At 39.0% G+C, this 19,203-nt stretch overlaps 4 protein-coding genes across 5 annotated transcripts in view; 1 reads left to right on the top strand and 3 right to left on the bottom strand.

The window, feature by feature from the left end:
• Positions 1-3,830, bottom strand: part of LOC108118327 — a 95,866-nt gene extending 92,036 nt beyond the window's left edge. The window contains 1 exon segment of the mRNA XM_017230946.2: positions 1,688-3,830. Coding sequence (XP_017086435.2) covers positions 1,688-2,698 — 1,011 coding nt within the window. The 5' untranslated portion in view covers positions 2,699-3,830.
• Positions 3,831-4,749: 919 nt separating this feature from the next.
• Positions 4,750-7,095, top strand: LOC108118332 (protein FAM151B). Of its 2 annotated transcripts, none has more exons than XM_017230966.2 (4): positions 4,750-5,021; positions 5,808-6,026; positions 6,091-6,332; positions 6,430-7,095. In XM_017230966.2, exons 1-4 carry the CDS (start codon positions 4,937-4,939, stop codon positions 6,991-6,993), a joined length of 1,110 nt encoding a protein of 369 aa, XP_017086455.1. In that variant the 5' UTR covers positions 4,750-4,936; the 3' UTR covers positions 6,994-7,095. The 2 variants fall into 2 exon arrangements, with proteins under 2 accessions (XP_017086455.1, XP_017086456.1); XM_017230967.2 differs by lacking the exon at positions 4,750-5,021 and adding an exon at positions 5,382-5,699.
• Positions 7,096-7,230: 135 nt separating this feature from the next.
• Positions 7,231-11,954, bottom strand: LOC121530198 (protein peste). Its single transcript, XM_041818836.1, has 4 exons — positions 11,786-11,954; positions 9,562-9,870; positions 8,688-9,478; positions 7,231-8,619 (listed from the first exon to the last, which is right to left on the bottom strand). The coding sequence occupies exons 1-4, from the start codon at positions 11,906-11,908 to the stop codon at positions 8,175-8,177; spliced, it is 1,668 nt and encodes a 555-aa protein (XP_041674770.1). The 5' UTR covers positions 11,909-11,954; the 3' UTR covers positions 7,231-8,174.
• Positions 11,955-15,480: 3,526 nt separating this feature from the next.
• LOC108118315 (protein peste) lies at positions 15,481-19,122 on the bottom strand. Its single transcript, XM_017230931.2, is given in 6 exon segments — positions 15,481-15,961; positions 16,840-17,119; positions 17,186-17,309; positions 17,311-17,484; positions 17,549-18,210; positions 18,740-19,122. Coding segments are annotated over 5 exon segments (1,557 nt in total). The 5' UTR covers positions 18,188-18,210; positions 18,740-19,122; the 3' UTR covers positions 15,481-15,621.
• Between the last annotated feature and the right edge of the window lie 81 nt (positions 19,123-19,203).

The raw sequence follows: 19,203 nt of genomic DNA, 5'->3' as shown, positions 1-19,203 counted from the left end.
TGTATCTTTCAAATAAAAAATGAAAAGAAAATAAGAAAAATGGTTAACATGTTAGGTAGCAACTTAGAAGAAATGATTAAAAATATTTTTGTTTCAGCTTAATGGAAAACTATATAATATATTTAATACTATACTTAACTGGTCATTAACTCATGACAGTCAGCTTTTTACTTTTGCGTTTTAAGTTATGGAATAATAAATAGTATTAGCCCTAGTTCAAAAATTAATCTTTTATAATCATTTTTTATAGATTCAAAACTCAATTAGTTGTACTTTTTAATACTTGGCATCGCTACTGGTTTTGTTTTCAAACCAAACTAAACTAGCTATTACTAAGATCATTTTAGTTTGAGTGCATCTAAAGCCATGAAGCGTGATAAATTAAAAGGCAAATGTAGCCATTAAATATTAAGTATAAGAATATTAATACAAGAAGAAATCTAGCTGAAATCTAAATGTATTAGAAAGAGAGAGTAAGAAGTTTATTCCACAAATTGCAAGGAAATTTAAACAGTTTTCTTAAGATTTTTTTCATGGAATTCAAACATACAATCAGTATTTCAGCTAGTTAATCTTCCTCTAACTTTTCCCTCATCCCAGTACACCCCGTACAGGGTATCCCCCGCATAGCGACAGCTAAATCGAAAGCCTTTTGTCTGCAGGCTTCAAACAAAACCAGGCGCAGACGGGACAGCAAATAAATTGAGCGAAAAGCTAAAAATAAGCTCCAACATTCGCTGCCACGGCTGATGCGCTGCCTCGGCGGCAAACATGCCGAAATGCGGCAGACGCTTTGGCAACCGCAAAATGCAGCGGCAGCTACAACAAACTCCAAAAAACAACAACCTTTTCCAAAAAAGAACAAAAAAAAGAGACAAAAATTCTGCAGCGGAAAAATGTATTATTTATTGTGTTTTTTTTGGTTTGTCGTTCTTGCGGGGAAATATTTAGCGAGCGCTGTTTAAGCATAAAATTAAGTAGTTTAAATAAATAATCAGATGGAAAAAAAGATGGCCTAGCCGAAAAAAAATGTTTAACACCCCAACGATGGCCAACAAAAACAGCGCCATAAATTGCAGCTGCATTGGAATTATAATTATTATGAATTCATTATAAATGGCTAGCGGTGAAATTTGTTTTCATATATATATATATATATATATATATATATATATATATATAAAAATATATATATTTAGTGTATATTATTCTTTGCGTTTGCGTTTTTGTACTTTTTATGTCTTTTTCAACGGCAAACACAAAGTAGTGTCGTTAAAGAAGATCGAATTGAATGTGAATGGAAGTCCAAATATGGAGCCGCAGTAGCCGCTTGCTCGCGTGGGGCGTTCGTTTTTTATGCATAATTAAAATTAAGTTCAGGGAGGGGAGGGGGAAAACACTTGTGTGCTCAAAAAAAATTAGGGGAGAGAAATAATTGAGCGAACGAAAGCCGGGAAGATTATCAACTTAATAATAATCCCCCAGCGGTCTGGGAAATTGTTGACCTGCTCAACAAGGTGAAAATTATATTCCCAATAATAATAGTTAATTTAGTTAATTTTTAATAAGCGCTTAAGAAGGGGAAACAAAGAACTCTTAACTATAAATTATTTTTATATTTTTTTTATATTTTTACCCATTTTCAGTGTCATTTTGAAAGCTTAAAAAACTTAAACACCAAACTCACCTTTCGTTTTTTGTGATCCAATTCCCGTTGGGCCTTTTGCATCTCCTTCAGCTCCACCTCCTTCAGCTCATCCAGGACGATCTGGTACTTCTCGCGATTCTCCACATCCAACGCCACATGAAGATAGTCATGCCAGTTGCGCGAATCGAAGCCCCAGTGGCAGGTCTGGTTCTCGAACTTCCGATGGACATGACCCACGAACTTCTGGGGCGAGAACCAGCCGTCGCACTCGAGGCACTTGATGCAAGTCGGTTTCTGATACGAGTACATGTCCGGAGTGCAGATGCCCTCGCACTTGCCAAAGCACTTGTGATACACATGGAAGCTCAGGGCTCCCTTGGCCAAACTCTCGATCGGCACATAGCTATTCCGATCCGAACGATGGAGCAGCGCTGCACAGAGGCGCTCGGCATCGGTTCTGGTGATCAGGCCACTGGCTTTCACATCCGAAGGCAGGATCTTGGCGGCCTTGAACTCTACCAGCTGATCGGGCGTGCACTGCGAGCAGTATATGCCCAGTTCATCGAAGATCCTGTTGATCTGCTCGAGGGAGAAGTCATTGAGGACATTGTTGAGAAATTGGGGCAGACAAAGTCTCATTTCCCCGCCCACGGAAAAGCATCCAATGGTCTTTCCCTCCAATTTTGTCTCATAAAGTTCTCCACATCCCGAATCCGCTACCGATAGGATGGGTTGTGAGAGTTCCCGAGGCGGTGTGGCAGGTGGATATATCTGTGGTGGCGTGCCCCGCGATGAGCACTCATGGTGATGGAGTTCCTGGGGTTCCGGTGAACTGAGTATTTCCTTTTTTATAAGAGCAACACCTGGCGGAGATGCCTGACACTTTCCATTGGACAGGCCCAGGCCAGGACTCTCACTTCGTCCATTGGTGGCAATGTCCAGGACACCGGCGGTTGTTAGTGCGTGTCCTGGTCCCTGCAGCGATTTCGTGGCACTCGTCTGGTATTTCTTCAAGACGGTGCTGATCATGGACGTTACGTATTCGGTCATTTTGTCGGCGATACTTTAGACTAACCAAATTCCGATTGGCTGTACTAGAAATCCATTTTGATAATGTCGAGGCCTTCTTGACTTTTAAACGATATATTCGGATATAGTTTCGTGATCTGCGTGATTAACTATCCTTTAGGGATGCAACATTTTCACGAAGATGCTTTGCTTAACCCTCTAAAGGTGACCTTTATTTCCACTTTTCTGTCTAAACTTCTCACTTAACAATTTGGCACATTTGTTGTCAGCAAGTTTAACTAATTTATTTTGCATTTAGCATTTAGCATTTTGCCGACGGCATTTTGGCTTGCGCACAAACACATGCACAGGATTTATCTTGGCTTACTTGCCTTACTTTTTTGTCGCGTGTTTAGAATATTTCGATATTATTTCAGTTGTATTTATAGAAAATACATATAAAGATATATATATACATATATATATCGGCCGGCTTTTGTCGGCTGTAATATATATAAGACTTGTGCGCACTTTTCCTGTGCCCTGCACTTATTATTAAATTTTCGCCATAAATTAATTTCTCTTCGGCGCAATTTCTTAAGCTGAATTTTTGTATTTCATTTCGTATATCTCAATTTCTCAACTTTTTTATCTTTGCGCTGCACAGACGACACACACAGACACACACGTGCAAAACAGGCACACGGATACGCGGAGACACACGCACACACGCGACGAAGGCCGGCAGACAGAGACGGAGAAGGAGAAGAGCAGACAGCGAGTGCGACAGAGAGCGGGCGCGCGAGAGAAAGAGAGAGGGGAGAACAAAAACAAACGCCGCCTGACAAATTCTTTTATTTGTTGCTGCCGCTGCCGTTGTTGTTGTTGTTGTTGCACTATTTATAAATCTTTTTTTGCGCTTGCAAATTATTTTTGCACTCGTTATTGAATATTTATTTGGATTCTGGCCTGCAGGGCCCCTCTCCTCGCAATATATCTATGTATTACTTATATTTCTTTTTTTTTTTTGCAAGCGTCGCACGTGCGAGCTTTTTCCTCGATATATTTATTCGCACACACACGCCCTCGCACGGAGAGCGACACGTCCGAACGGTTCGAGAGCGAGAAAACGATAGAAGCGGCGGCTCGCCAGCAAGAGCAAACAGCGGCACTTTGCCGCGACTTGCGCAAATATATGTGCTTCTTTCGAATGAGAAACAGAAGGTGTTTCTCTCGGGCGGGGATTGGCAGCTGGAGAGGAACGAATTTTAAGTTCGCGGGCTGACTCGAAAGTTTGGTATAATCAAATGACTAAGCTGCGGTCACACTGTCGCCAATTTTTGTCGATTTATGTAAAAAGCGAAGTAAAATTAAGAATTTTAAGCAAACAGTAAAGAGTAAATGAAATGTTTTTGTTAATTGTGCATTTTTGAGAACATTTAATGCTGAAATCATTGATTTTTTAATAATACTCAGAGTGAAAAGACGTACAATTTAAATTAAATTAAAGTTATGTTAACGTGAACACCTTAAATTTGTTGGAATTCTTTTTTCTCAAATTTATATAAAAATAAATCTATTTAGTTTGATTTTATAATGACTTAAAAATTATAAGATATATCGACATTAACAGCAACATTTAAAATGCGCGCCACATTTCTTTTAAATGTTAAAGCAAATTCAGTTAGCTCGAAACAAATTTAAACATTGTGAGATCATGCCGTGTAAAAGAGGCAGGGTCGTTTTGTGTGAAATTTCGAGCTCGTTAACAGTTCGAAAGCAGTTAACAGTTCAGCTTTGTAAACTTAACAGAACTAAAACTCTGTGTTATCGATGACTAAATCAGCTGTTTTATGAATAGACCATTTATCAATGCATTATTTAACGGTTTTGTGTTCGTTTTTGTACATTACTTATAACTTTAACTTCTATTGTTGTTATTATTATTATTGTTCGTATTATTATTTATTTTATTTGTAATAACGTACTATGATTAAATGTAGTAAATGTTAGATAGGTTGAACTATAAACTTTTTGTCAAATAATAACATTCTTTTTTATTATAATTTTGTAAACTTGTGTTATTTGCATAATATAAAAAAGTTTGCCACTGTTAAGCGAATACTATTTCCACTTAAGAGATTAAAGTTAACCATAATTATCAAGAAAACTTTACAATCCTAATCAAAGTCTAATCAAATCAGCAAAAGCTATCGAAAATCGTACCTAAGAACACAGCACGTTCGAGCAATTTAGTTCCTATCAAACCACGGTTCCAAGATGTTGTTCAAGTACTGCAAGTCCACTGATCCTTCCGGATATGGGGGTTCGATTAAGCCCGCTCTTCTGATGTCACTACTACTCGGTAACACATTCAGCAATTTGAATTCCTCACGTTGCGCGCCACACTTCATTACCCTCGTTTGCGTCTCGCTCTTATACCCTTTAATAGGTTTAATATATCTGATTTAAGTTATTCAATCGGAAATATTGAATAGAAAAGAAACATTTAAATTGTCTTACCAGGTAGTTACACACTATAACAATCTTGTTTTTTACCTAAACACATTATTTTTAATATAATTACATCCAAAACGTCAAAGGAGCTAAAAAAAAAATCGTATGTTATATTAAATTCAATTTTAATCGGATTATCGATTAATTCGATTTCGAATTAGAATAATAAACGATGTTTACCTCAAGAATACCTTAGTGAGCTTATTGCCCTAGTGAACTTCAAGGGTGTATAGTCTTCGGCTTTCCTAAAACAACTCCATTTCTCGTTATTCTCATTTCTGTTTGCTCTCTGCGCATGCGCTGAAGAAGCGCTGACAGATTGCGGCAAATCATTGTTGTGCAGTTGCATTACAGCATTCGGTGAAAGTGGAAGAAGAGCGCATTCCAACAGAAATAATCATAATAACAATAACAATTAATTTCCCTCCATTTATGCACACACACACACACATACGCATACCTCCAACTGAGAAGTAAACAAATTGATATTGTACGGCTTTGTCTCGGTCTGTGTGTGGAACAATAGGTAAAGTAAGGAAGCCCACGGAGCTTATCTATTGCCCATAATATGCCCTCTATGCGTCCCATCGTTCAATTATGGAATATTAATACCATATTATTCACCCACTCGCAGTGCTCGTGGCCAAAATCAATGGGGCAGCTCTGAACGCCAGCAATTATCAGTACCAAGAAGTGACTGAGGAAAGAACACCAGCAACCGATCCTGAGATCGTACATTTATTGCTGAAAGATTCCGATATGGTGAAGGTATGGGGCACAAACCTGACCGCCATCACCTGGGCCCATGCGGTCAACAGTCAGCAGTTGCTGGGCGATGTACTAACAGAAACTAGTAAGATCCCGGCCAGAAACTATTTTGATTATGAAAGGGTAACAAAAGATTCTTCTTTTCATAGGTAATATTGACTTCATCGAGGCAGACATTGTTCTGGGCAAACTGAATGGCGAGGGCGAGGATATGCCTGTAATGGCTCATCCGCCAGCTATCATCTCCGATCTCACGTTGGCGGAATTTTTAAAACAGATCATGGACTTTAATCGAGGTCACGAAGGTCAGGAAAAGGGCGTCAAGCTCGATTTTAAGTCTATCGAGGTCTTCGAAGGATCCCTGGACATCCTGGACGAGAATATTCCTAACGTGGGTTTAAAAAACAAATTTATGCTTAAATTTATTATCTAAACTTTATTTTGTTAATGCTTTAAAATCTTATCTAACAATTTCTACCGTTTTACAGATGACTTACCCGGTTTGGATAAATGCCGACATCCTGAGTGGTCCCGTGGAGCAGAATAAGACCGTGCCAGTGGATCCAGATCGCTTCTTCGCCGGCTGTATGCGTTACAAGCAGGCAGTTCTTTCGATCGGCTGGACAACCAACTGGGGCTCCGACTTCCGAGATGGCGAATACACGCAAGAACAGTGTGATGCCATGGTGGAATCGCTAGACTCCAATAATATCCTTTCTACCGGTCAGGGCATTACCTTTCCCGTGCGCGCTGGCATCGCCGCCAATAGCGCGGAGCAACTACATCGACTGGTTGCCGCGGTTAACGAGACAAACGAGAGCACCCTTACCATCTGGTCTTCTGACGGCGACTATGTGGATGTGGAAAAGCTACGCAAACTGATCTTCAGCTTTGGCTTAGAACGAATCTACTTGGACGTGCCAGAGGAACTGGCCTCGCAATTGGATTTGGGTACTCCTGGCAATGCCGGCAGCACCTTTAAGTCCCTGTTCGGCTTCAGTTTCGTCAGCCTGTGCTTTTGGGCTCTGTCCAGCTGGCTGCAGAGGATGTAATAGTGTCCACCAAGTGATTCAAATAGGTACAATTGTTAAAACGAGTTAACAACAAAAGATTTTGATACAATTTCAATAATGTAATAAAACGATTTAATTTTATATATTGATTGCTTTATTTTCTTCTGTTAAATGGAATTTTTGGATATCGCCCTGGGTTTTGCTTTTCAGCCTTAACTTTCATTAACTCAAATATTGTTCTTTCAAAATCTATCAGGAGTAACATTAAATGATGTATTAATAACAACAAATGTTTATAAACCCAACATTAAATGGGTTTTTTTTGGTAAACTCAACGTAAAATTTCATTTTGTATCTGGATATGTTTGGGAAATGTTTTTTAAGGGCATCCATTTATAAAAATTTCAACAACTATGTCTTTAAATTCATTGAAAGTCCCTTCTGGATCACTTGATTTTAAGCAGTTAATTTTATTCTCTTCTATTAATTTATCTTAAGGAATTTTTGGAAATATTTTCGGGGATTCACAGCTGTGCTCTACTATCTAGGTATTTAGATCTTACACTGATTCACATATGTACATAGGGGATATGTGTAACCTTTGCAGTGTTAGTATTATTTGTACACAGGACTTAAAACGAACGTTTGCCCAGTCTCAGGCCTATCTAAATGAGCAATGGTGATAACTCCTCGCTTCCTATGTTCTGTTCAATGTGTTCTCTTTATCACTTCATCTCGGCTTGAATTAAAACTTAAAATATCGCTTTACAAAAGATATGCATTATCGTACAAATATAAATACTTTGGGCATGAGCAGTTTTAACATTAAAGATTTAAGAAAATGAATGATTCGCTCTATTTACAGTTTAGTTTAGCCTACTAAAATAGTTAATGACTTTTGCTTGGCGCTTAACTCTGCGCTTCTCTTTTCTTTTTTGGCACTAAAATAAATAATCTTATTAATCTCTCTCGTTATCCGCATAGCGTGCAGATGTGTTGAGGAAACTCCTAATGCGGGTGGGCGTGCTTGGTAATGTGGTATGCGATGTGATCCGGAACAATGTTCTTGGTGAGCAACGTGGTCCAGCCTCTTTCGGCCCGGCTAAGGCATAATGGCTTCATCGTTTTCTTATTGTATTCTAAGCTACGGCGACGTAAATGAGTCTTAGGCAGATGATCGTTGGAGGCACCGTCAGGAAGGCATGATGCCAACGCATATATTATCTAACTATGACATCAGGCGAGTCCTCGCCGATGAGACGTTCCCTGGCCGAGCTCTCCGTAATTCCAACCTCCCTCCTTAATCCGGAGTCGCGATTGTAGTCCAAAAGGCGCACACCAACGCGCTCGTTGCCCGACGAACTAGTATTGTTGCGGAACAACGTCGGGGCCGTAGGTGCCTTGGAATTCACACCAAACGATGTGAGAGGACGCAAGACACTGGCTTTTGCCTTGGGATCGCTGTGGCAAAAGTGCGTAACCTGTCGCGTGGGGTACCAGCAGGTGCATATCAGACCGCCTGCCAGCAGAATGCCAGTTACAATCTGTCCTAGAAGGACAATCAGTGGAACCAGTGCGATATCGGAGGCAATTTCCTCTGAGACGCGAACTCGTTCTTCGCACCACATCATGGGAATCATCATCGTTGGGACCTTATCATAAAGTCTAAAATAAGAGCAATATAAGAACAAAAAACTTGCCAAAATTTTGTTTGCAAATTATAAAATACTTACGAAATACCCCGAACTGGCTCCATGTAGTAGTTAGCTTGAAAGCCACCGCCCACGTCCATCGGAACGCCCGCATTGGGCTCCAGGGTCATGAAGAACTCGTGCTTTTCACGTTCGGGTTGCAGACCTTCGATGGCCTCCAGATAGCTTGGATCCGCCATGTAGAAATGCGGGAACGACATGTAGACAGATGCGTTAAATGCACATGGTCCTATGTTGATCACTCCGATGGGCATACACTTGCCACCAACGCAATAGCATTTCGTGTCCGGGTGCAGAGTGCCATTGTCCACGGCGTGCTGAGTACCGCTGAACCTATAGGCGGTCACTCCATGAACGGTAACCGTTTCTGTGTAGTCCAGCGGTATAGCCCGACACATTTTGGGCATGTACATGTAGACGGTATCATTGGTGCTTAAATTGGGCGGAAAGAACTCGCCCATGGAGCCATGCACCTGCCCGCAGGCGCCCTCAAAAGCTCCCGTATGGTTCAGATCATTCCATGTGTGAATTTGACCCATTTTGGTAATATCGTCTGCTCCGGTATACATGTTTATGTATCCATCGAAGTCGGCGCTTCCATTCCGCGGGTACTGAAAGCCCACGCGCTTATAAGGAACATCTTGGGGTCGAATAAACTTTCCGAGGGTAATGAATGGATGATCATAGCCCTTGAAAAGCATTTCTTCAACGGTATGGGTGACAGTCAATTCCTGACTATTAGCCGTATTGGCGAAGTTAATACCAACTTTTGCGAACCAAGAGTCTGTGGCACCGGCACGTTTAGCAGCAGCCTGTGCACAAAAACGATTAATTATTAGATATTCCAATTAATTGAGATAATAATTTAATGTATATAACGTTTTTTTGAACTTACATGCGCTACAGTGTTGACTTGGGTGACCATATCCGACAAACTTCCATTGCTGCCAGCAGCATCAAAATGGAACCAGGACTTCTTGTGAAACGAGACGGAAGCATTCTGATTGTGCCAGTCGATGTCCACCTTGTCGGGTAGCTCCCGAAACCGATAAGGACCCAGTTGCTGGAAGTGTGGCTTTTTACCCGAACCCACATAGAAGTCCTGCGGATTCGTCCAGTTAAAAAGGTAGACATCAAAATTGAGAGGCAGTGGAGAGACCTTCCAACCTTCGAATGATCGTGAAGTGGGGCTCAAGGCCATTTCCTAAAAAACAAAACGAAATATAAACTTGAGAATAAGCTTGACATAACACAGTTGATATTTGCCGATCAGTATTCAATGATAAACGATTTACATAATCATTTTGTTATAATTGAGGATAACTGGTTGCTAAATTGCCAAAGCAGTTGCACATCGAAAAATGCGCATTGAGAACACTCGTATATAGACTGTGTGCATATTGGCGACTTGAACAAAGTTCACGAATGATCTGTGCAATTGGCTCCAGTTGGAGGTTTCATAATTGATATGGTTTATATCAAAGGGAGAACTTGTGCATCTTGAATTGGCTTTGAACAATTGATTTACTGTTCACTTGAGAGCTTTTCAATCACAAGTTATGTGAATACTTTGAGATACATAAATAACCTTAGATGATAGGGTAATTTCACTAAGTTATATAAACATTTTCATTCTTCTTAAAAATTCTACTATTTTTACTGTATTTTTGCGCTACTTTGTTATGGTGCGATTACATGTGTTAGGCGGATGAGTGCTATCAGCCATCAATCATTGTAAGCCAGAATGACGGACTTAACTATCACGTTGATCGTAGGCCAGTGGGCGGCCATTTTGTATTGCCCAGAACCCTTTAATCTTTATAATTGAAACTGCGACTGGGCTACAGGAAATGACTAAGCTGATAAAAAGAAATTCGAATTGGGTTATAAGCGGTTTCGTCTATGTCCACAAAAAGCCCTGTAAAATCCTAATGGATTACATATGCCTCCCTGGACTCGTGTCGTATCGTAGTGGAGCACAGGTGTTCGGTCAGGGTCATCGGACCTAGACAAGTGCGGTTACATGTCAAGTCTGGATAGTTAAGGCCATTTATGAATGCTTTCGCTATATACATATGTATTAGAGTGAAGAGCGTTGTCTAATCGAACACATGGCTATCGCCAAATGGTTTATTTTTCCAGGTTTCCTCCAAGATAAGATAGCAAAAACCCCATTGCAATTTCACGGCCCAACTCGAAAAAATTCAAATGGAATTTCCGCTTAACCGAAAAACATTTCGGGAAAACTTCGTTTTTGGATTATTGACCCCGTGATTCACATTGACAGGTGTGCCCTTTTCCGATCAACTTAATTAATCACTAAATATTATTAGTCGACTTGAGTAAGTATTAAACAACAAAAAAAGGAGTCACAATCAAAACTTTCATGAGTCAAATAACACCTGGCCACCCCAAAAATTATCAAATTGATTAATTTTGATTGATGATTATTTTGGAACTCAATCATGTTTACTTGTTTTATACAAAAAAAAAGGAAATAAGATCTTCTTAATAGATCGTTGACATGTTTAGTAGAATATATATTAAAAAAGTTATTTCGATTTAAGTGAGATCTTATATAAAGTTAAGGCTCGTTTAAACAAGGTTCCTCGTTTTTCGTTCATTGCCCCAAAGCTTAAGGGGGAATGTTTTTCAATGAGAGTTTTAACTCCCGTGACTAAGCACTCTACATATAGAGAATAAACACAATGATAGCATTAACATGCTAATTAAAGGCCCCTACGATAGTATAAAAAAGTATTTTACCAACCCATCGATACATTTCTTAATACGCTCTTTATGATGGATCATTTTTTGAATGTTGTTGGATTTAGTCCATATCTTATCTGAAGGTTTGGGCTGATTTTTATTGCTCGAACACCTGCACAAACTCAATTTTCGATGTCTTTTCGTTTCAATTGCTTTCAATCAATGGACAATATTGTCTTCTGGCCATCTCAATGGTATGTAAATGTAGCCTCTCAGTTGACCTTTGAACAATTTGCCAATTTGCAAAATTTAACCCGAAGGTCTAAGAATCGATTGCAATAAAGATCCGATAAGATAAAATCGAAACGATTGCAGATATTTATATTTGATATTGATATTGGAGCACTTACCTTGCCGCGCATGCGTGTAAACATGTCGATCCAATTGAGCAAAAGGTAAATCCCAGAGAAAATGCAGAGGATCCCAAGAACGACGATGCCCAGACGGGCACAATGACGCACCCCTGATGTCATCTTGGTGTATCTGTGCGTTGATGTTGGTACTGAGAATCAATGTTCTATATAGACGAACGTCTTCCTCATCCAATTTCTTGCTTCGCACTGAGTGTGGAACCCTCGTCTCGACTACGTTCCCGTTATTAGCGTCTATACGAAAGAGAAAGAGCGAGACCATGAATTAGAGCGTTAATAAATGTGGAAAAATGCGGGCTTATCGCTGGGCTCGGAGACCACTGTACAGTCTTATCACACTTTTGGGGCCCAGTAGGCTCGCCACCCGATTTCCTAAGGATCGGGAAATTCCGAGAGAAAAGAGAGCGGTTGATCACGCGCCGACGCATAAATAGCGATCACAAAGTCGAGCTGCGGCGTAATTATAAACATTTTCTGTCTAATTGTAATAAAGTTTTCACTTGGCGCTGCCCAAACCGCAAACTAAATATGCACATACTAAAATGAATACCTACAAGTGTCATATAGCCATAGTGAAACTTTTATAACATGAAAATTAAAAGATTTTTAGATTTAAATTTAATTTAAAATACGAGCTCACTTTGAAACATATTTTTTTTTGGGAGAAACTTGGGGAACTTATCGGAATTCAATTTATCAAAAAATTTGAGATTAGCTAAGCACATGTTTAAAAAGCTATTTTGAATCACCAGAGTTTACGATAAGTAAATAGTTTTGAATATTTTGTACATTTTTCATTTGATAAAAGCTGGCTCCATTTTTTTTCTGAAATTTAATCTACTTTTAATATCGAAATGTTCCCCAGAAACACTTTATTTCATTTTATTCACTGCCATCTGTCATATGCCAGGACTAGCTGAATTCACGTTAAAGATGTAAGACTGTACCCTTGTAAATTAACGAAATAATTGTACATGCATATGTATGCGAGCTGTTATTTTTTGGGGTTGCTTTTAAACCGGTCCGAAGGGCTGGCTTAAATAAATAAATTATTCTCTTCAATACATGAATTACGTCAGGTGTCGGCAGAGCATGAAGTTTTGAGCTATCTATTCACGGAATCTATATTCAGACTATAGTTTTTTTTTCATTTATTTATATTCTATACTATATATATAAAACACTGATTAGCCACGCTTAGTCACTAAGTTGTTCTTCACCGTTGGCATAATACCACTGAAACGTTAAGCGTAACATGACCCTGTTAGCAAATAGCAATAGCTTTACAGGTCCAATACTAGAACACCAACTTCCTGAATAATTTGAACTATAAAACTAGACAGTTTTTGATAAAGACTACCAATTTTAATTGGCAGACTTTGAATCTTATAAAGTTTTCTTTAAATAAAACTGATTACGCTTTTATAAGTAATTTAGAATGATTTGTGACACCACTGTTATGAGCCCAGAAAAGTACACACAAAACCTTACTACTACTATCGAGGTTTTTCAGTTTGCTGACTCCGAACTTTTGTACTAGTGAATCGGAGTATTTATTTCCGTTTGCTGACTCCGAAATTTAGTACAATATTATTGATGTTTTAAGGTTGGAAAGTATGTGATTCACTGCCGCGGCACATTCCTCGAGTATTGTTTGTTTTGATTCGCGACTGAGGGATTGTATCGAAAACAGGTTCACCTTTCCATTCTTCATATTCCGTCTTCCATACCCTGACACAACCATAAAATCGTAGTGCGCAAGGGCGGGATGTGGGGGCGTTATAGTGAATACTGTTTACACTTCTTGGGGCTGGTTAGCAACCGCTGGCTGAGGGGCTTTTCGGCCTTAGTTACGCCCATTATTGGTGATAATTCAGCGATTTTAATATATAATATATATTCATATATATATATATATATATATGTTGTCGTAAAAACACGTACTGCGTCCGTTGACTTATTTTTGTTACTAATGCACACGTAGCGAGGTTAAGAGAAAAAAACCCGTTTTTTTGGTGCTGGTTTTTTTTTCTTTATCTACAACAACGACACCCCACATGCCACGCCCACCCCCTGTCCTTCTTCCCGCTCTTGCGCTCTGATTATTTCGCGCTTTACTACACCAGATTATGAACTTCACATAGTGTCCAATCATTTGTACAAACATCAATCACGCGAATTTCGCACAATTGCCATTTTCTACACTTGCTAACACATTAACACTCGAAATTATTAACATTGGTTTTATCCTTGAACCTTGGGCATCACTTCCGCAACCTGTTGACAATGTTTTTTCTTCTATGTGTTCAGTCATCGTTCTGCCTTATTTGCTCTTTTTTCTAGCCTAAAAATAACCAGCAACACAGTGCAATGTGCCAACAGAAATATACACAATTCGTTGCGCGGGATGTATTTAACATTCGATTCTTCAGGAATTTTTTCAATTCATCACTGTGCGTCAGAGTTTTAGTATGCAAACTCCATTTCGACATAAAGTTAAGAACTATTATGTGGTTTTATCGTATTTGTTTAAAAAAAATTATCTAAAAGCGAAGCAGTAAAAAAAGTTGAATTTGGCACGTTTAACTCTCTCGCGTTTGCGCTCTCTCGCTCTCTCTTTTCTAGTTTTTTCATATTTTTCTTACATTTTCTTATAGTTCACGGTGTTTACTAATTTGTTTGTTTTTCGTCACGACACGTTTTTAATTTCTTTCAAATACTTTTCAATTGATATCAATTTTAATTGCAGCGACGGTGTAAATATTGTATAAATAAAAGTCTATGATCGTTTCACCGCTGCGCGTGTGTTGTTGTTTCCTTCAGCACGCGTCTATTTCTTGCCATTCGGCGTCTCACTCCCACTTGCGGGGTTTCAGGGGGCAAAGACGACGCACCGTTTATTGTTGATCTTGAACTGACGCGCGCGAATGAGAGCGAACTTGTCTGAGCGGCGCCGCGCCTGCGACTAAATAAGTATTTTCCAAAGAGCCACCACCAAGCAGCAATTATTTATTCTTCATTAAGGTCCAAATGCGGTCGGCCACGGTGAATATCAAAAACCCTTTGCGCCACTGTTAAACGTTAATGGAAATAGTGTTACCAGCTGACGAAACGAAAAAATGTCTATAGAATCCTGAAAACTATTAATACATAAGAAATATCCTTTTAAAGATATATGATACAAATATGGAATGTAAAATTTATTCAATATTCAGATTTGATTATTATTTAAACGAGTTACAAAATAATAATGTCTTATTTATTTAAATTTACATATTATGCATACCCTTAACATCTCAATCAATGGGCTTCGGCAATTGTAGGGTGCAGTCAGATAGCGGCGTAAGCCAAATGAGCAAACGTTAAATGCTCTCTCATTTTTATGCTCTTGCACTCTCTTGTTTTTTTCCAAACAGGTTTGGTCTCAGCATTTTCTTGAATCGGTTCTGAAACGGTTATGTACATACATAAGTGCATCGGTCGAGGCGATTCCAGTTCATTGCTAATAGGCGATTCGAACCTCTTATTATTTCAACACAAATAAATGGCATGCATTTATCACTAATCAGTGTCAAACCATTTTTCCTGAATGCCTGTAAATAACTGTATGATTCAGTGCGATAAGAAATACCAACAAGCAATCCCATACAACAGTAAAAGTCGAAATTAGGGCATACTTTATAAAATCGATACATTTCAGGTACCGAGTATTTGAACACCATTTACCATTTATTGGCTTAAACTGTAGACTAGGCAAGAAAAACCTTGCTAACTTAAAATTATGACATGATAAACACTTAGTTAACTTAAACACCTCAGTTTAAATTTCCCGCCCCATCTTTGGTCCCCGTGTATTGCAATCCTATTAGCAGCGGTGAATCCTCCACACCATTATTTTTCGTGGAATCTGTCGTCCTGGTCGTCTCCAGGGTATTAATCTCGATCTTCTGCATATAGCTTTTTTGCCAGATCATCTGGTGGGGATACCAGAAGACCATCACCACTCCCAAAGCCACGCCTAAGATGCCACAGATCTTGCCCACCATCTCCGTAATTGGTATTAACTTTACATAACCCAGAAGATCGTCCGTGATGCGCACATTATAGTCAGCCCAGATCAAGGGGAAGAAAGTTTTCCTCGCATTGCGATATATTCTAAAATATTTAAAATTTTACTAAGAAGTAAAAAATATCTGAATAATAATGATATTTGGAATTCTTTTCCAATTACGAATTTTAATCGTTTTTAGTCGGAAGAGATTTCCAGATTATTTTACTTTCCGTTTTAAAAGAAAGAATTTTTGGTTTCATGAATAGTAAGGCTTAAAAAATGTCATTAAAGCTGAATGGAGTATAATTTCGAATTTGTATAAGATTATGTACATTTTAAAATTATTCATTGTACGAGGTGTGTTCAAAAAGTAAGGTGACTCTTCAAATTTCGCGAATTTCAAATTTTTCGATTATCGATTTTTTTGTTTTGTTATATTGGTACACTCTTCCCTAACATCTGTACCAAGTTTCAATGGAACATCCTCTTTTGTTTGGTTGTGAGAGGCGTAAAGTTACAAGTTGTTTTGCGAGCTCGGCGATTTTTTGCTATCGAAAAATATGGATCAAAGGATTTGGATTTTTTGGCCAAAAACAACACCACAATAATGCCTCAGCCACCATATTCACCGGATTTGGCCCCATGTGACTTTTTCTTGTTCCCAAAACTGAAGATAATCGAAAAATTTGAAAAATTTGAAATTTGAAAAGACACCTTACTTTTTGAACACACCTCGTATAACTTCTAAAAGGTTTCGATAATCGAAAAATTTGAAATTCGCGAAATTTGAAGAGTCACCTTACTTTTTGAACACACCTCGTATTCTACGAAAAAACAATTTTATAAAATTTCCGTCTGATAAAATTATTTAAGAGTGAAGTATTTCCAAAAAGTATACATTTTCTTTTTCTGTATAAATTTTATGTGCATTTTCTTGGAAAAAAAAATGGTAGTAAAATCTAAGCTGTAAAAGTGTACTCACAAATGGGTTTTTGGTTCGACTAGTAAGTTAGCCATAATGCGGGCCTTGATTTCCAACACCATTCCGGTTTTAGGCTCCAACATAATGACCATCTCGTGGCGATCCTTGTCGGGTTTCATGCCCTCCACCTGCTCCGCGTAGTAGGGATCCGATTTATAAAAGTGCGGATAGGACGCAAAGACAGGTGCCCCATACCAGCAGGAGGATATGTTGAGTAGACCGGATCTCACCTCCTGGCAGTTATCTTGGCAATAGCAACTATTATCAGGGTTTTCAGTGCCTAGAATAAAAAATCAAAAATTTTATCATCACAATATTCCATCTTCTTTATTTATGTTTGACTTACCATTTGCCATGTTGCGTGCACTGCCCTTGTACACGAATGCCTCGACACCTTCGAAGATTGTGGTCCCGGAATAGTCCACTTGTAGCTCACGGCACAGGTCCGGCAGGAAGTATGATATGGGTCTTACCCATCACCAGCGGTATTGGGTGGAACTCCCCAGTACTGCCCTTTAATTTACACCTGGGACTGGCTTCTGTTACATTGTTATATCGCCATCTAGCTATTTGACCCAGTTTCTTGAATTCATCACGTCCTGTGTAGACATTGTGATGGCCGTAGATTTCCATGCTACCATTGCGCTGAATTGAATAAGTTTTAAATATTAAAAATAAATGTTTTTTTGTATAGCTTGTCAAGACTTACTGGATATGCATAGCCGATCTTCTCATAAGGGAACTTCACCTCCGGAACCAGTGTTGGTGGCACTATCTTGCTCATCTTGATCAACGGCGTGTCGAATCCGTCGAACATCCAATCCCTAGCGGGCCGGACCATTGTGTGCTCCTTTCCATAAAGATTTAATGCCATCATCATGAGGGATCTGACCATAGGACTCCAAGTCATCATCTTCTGGTATAAGCCAACGATTAGCAGGTTAGGAGCCACGATGGGATCTGAGGGATGACCAGCACTGAGGTTTGGCACAAAATCAAACCGACTGCGACGTCTATAGGACACCGTGTGGTTCTCATCGTGCCACTCCACATTGACCTTCTGCATCCGTTCCGTAAAGCGGTAAGGTCCAAGCTCCTCGAATCTCGGCTTCACTGTGGGATCGCTTACGTTCTCTGAGTTTGTCCAATTAAAAATATACAGATCCACGTTTATATCCATGGAAGGCGATTGCCAAAGATTCGTTATCAGAGTTCCTGGCCTCAGAACCATCAGCCACTCGATCATCCAACGTTCAATCTGTTCCATATAAACCACCGAGAAAAGACTGAAAGTGGCCAAAAGCAGACCTGCCGCACTTGTCCGCAAAATGCGCTGTTTTCCAATCATAGTTATGATTTCCAGTGTTAGACCTAAAAATAGAAAGAGAGTTTTATAGCTTAGTTAACATATAAATTGGCCATGCTCAACTCGTTTTTAATATTACCGGTGTCATGCTAAACTACTCGTAATTGCTGGCTAAGCTCTTTAAATACTGTGTTGCGTTAATTTACCAGTCTAACTTCTTGGACTAGGACATTAGCTAGTCAATTATTCTGTAGCTCACATGTTGACACAAAGAAAATCTTGTTTAGACCTCAGTATTTAATATTTTAATTAGTAAAAATGGAGTTAATCTGATTTCCGGAACGGATTTTACGTTGCTACTTCACTTCACTTTTTGCCAATCTTACGTATTCGCCCAAAGAAGGGCAATTAACCTATTTTTCAATACGATATTTTTATGATCCTTGTCTATAAAGGCTAGTCAGCTCATCTCAAATAGGAGTTTTTATAGAAATTTACTGCATTGCCCCAAACTTATCACTTCTCTTAACTTAAACTTAAAAATATAAACTAATAATAGTTGTTTGCTTTATTTTAATTTTTTTAGAAACTCACTCGAATGGGGTCTTTGCTCGCTGTTGCGTCTGCACAGTTGAAAAATATGAAGATTGTCTGATTTCTTCCACTTCCTTATGATGTCTGATCTGATGTGATCCGAGTCCAAGTCCACGTAGCAGGGTGGAGGTTATCTGGCACCTCTGATAATGCAACTCAAGTTGCAAACATTCCCATTGGAATCGTCTCTAAAGAAACTCTAGAACTATTTTTATTCAATTTAATTGGAGTCCTGAATAGTTCAGTGGACGTAATCCATTCGATGTTCCAGTATCTTAGTATTGGGGGTTCGACCACTTCGAATGCCGACTTGATAACGACTGAACTGGCGGTTGGAAAATATTTTCAATACGACAAGACAGCTATATAGAACGGCGGGGAAAATAAACATAATTGTCAGAATAAAATGATACAGAACTTTACTAAATGTTAATTAAGGAGCACTGAAAGAAATTTAATCACAG

Source organism: Drosophila eugracilis, unplaced genomic scaffold (assembly GCF_018153835.1).
Source record: "Drosophila eugracilis isolate 14026-0451.02 unplaced genomic scaffold, ASM1815383v1 contig_386, whole genome shotgun sequence".
Classification (NCBI taxonomy): domain Eukaryota; kingdom Metazoa; phylum Arthropoda; class Insecta; order Diptera; family Drosophilidae; genus Drosophila; species Drosophila eugracilis.
This window is presented reverse-complemented; position numbering and strand designations above follow the sequence as displayed.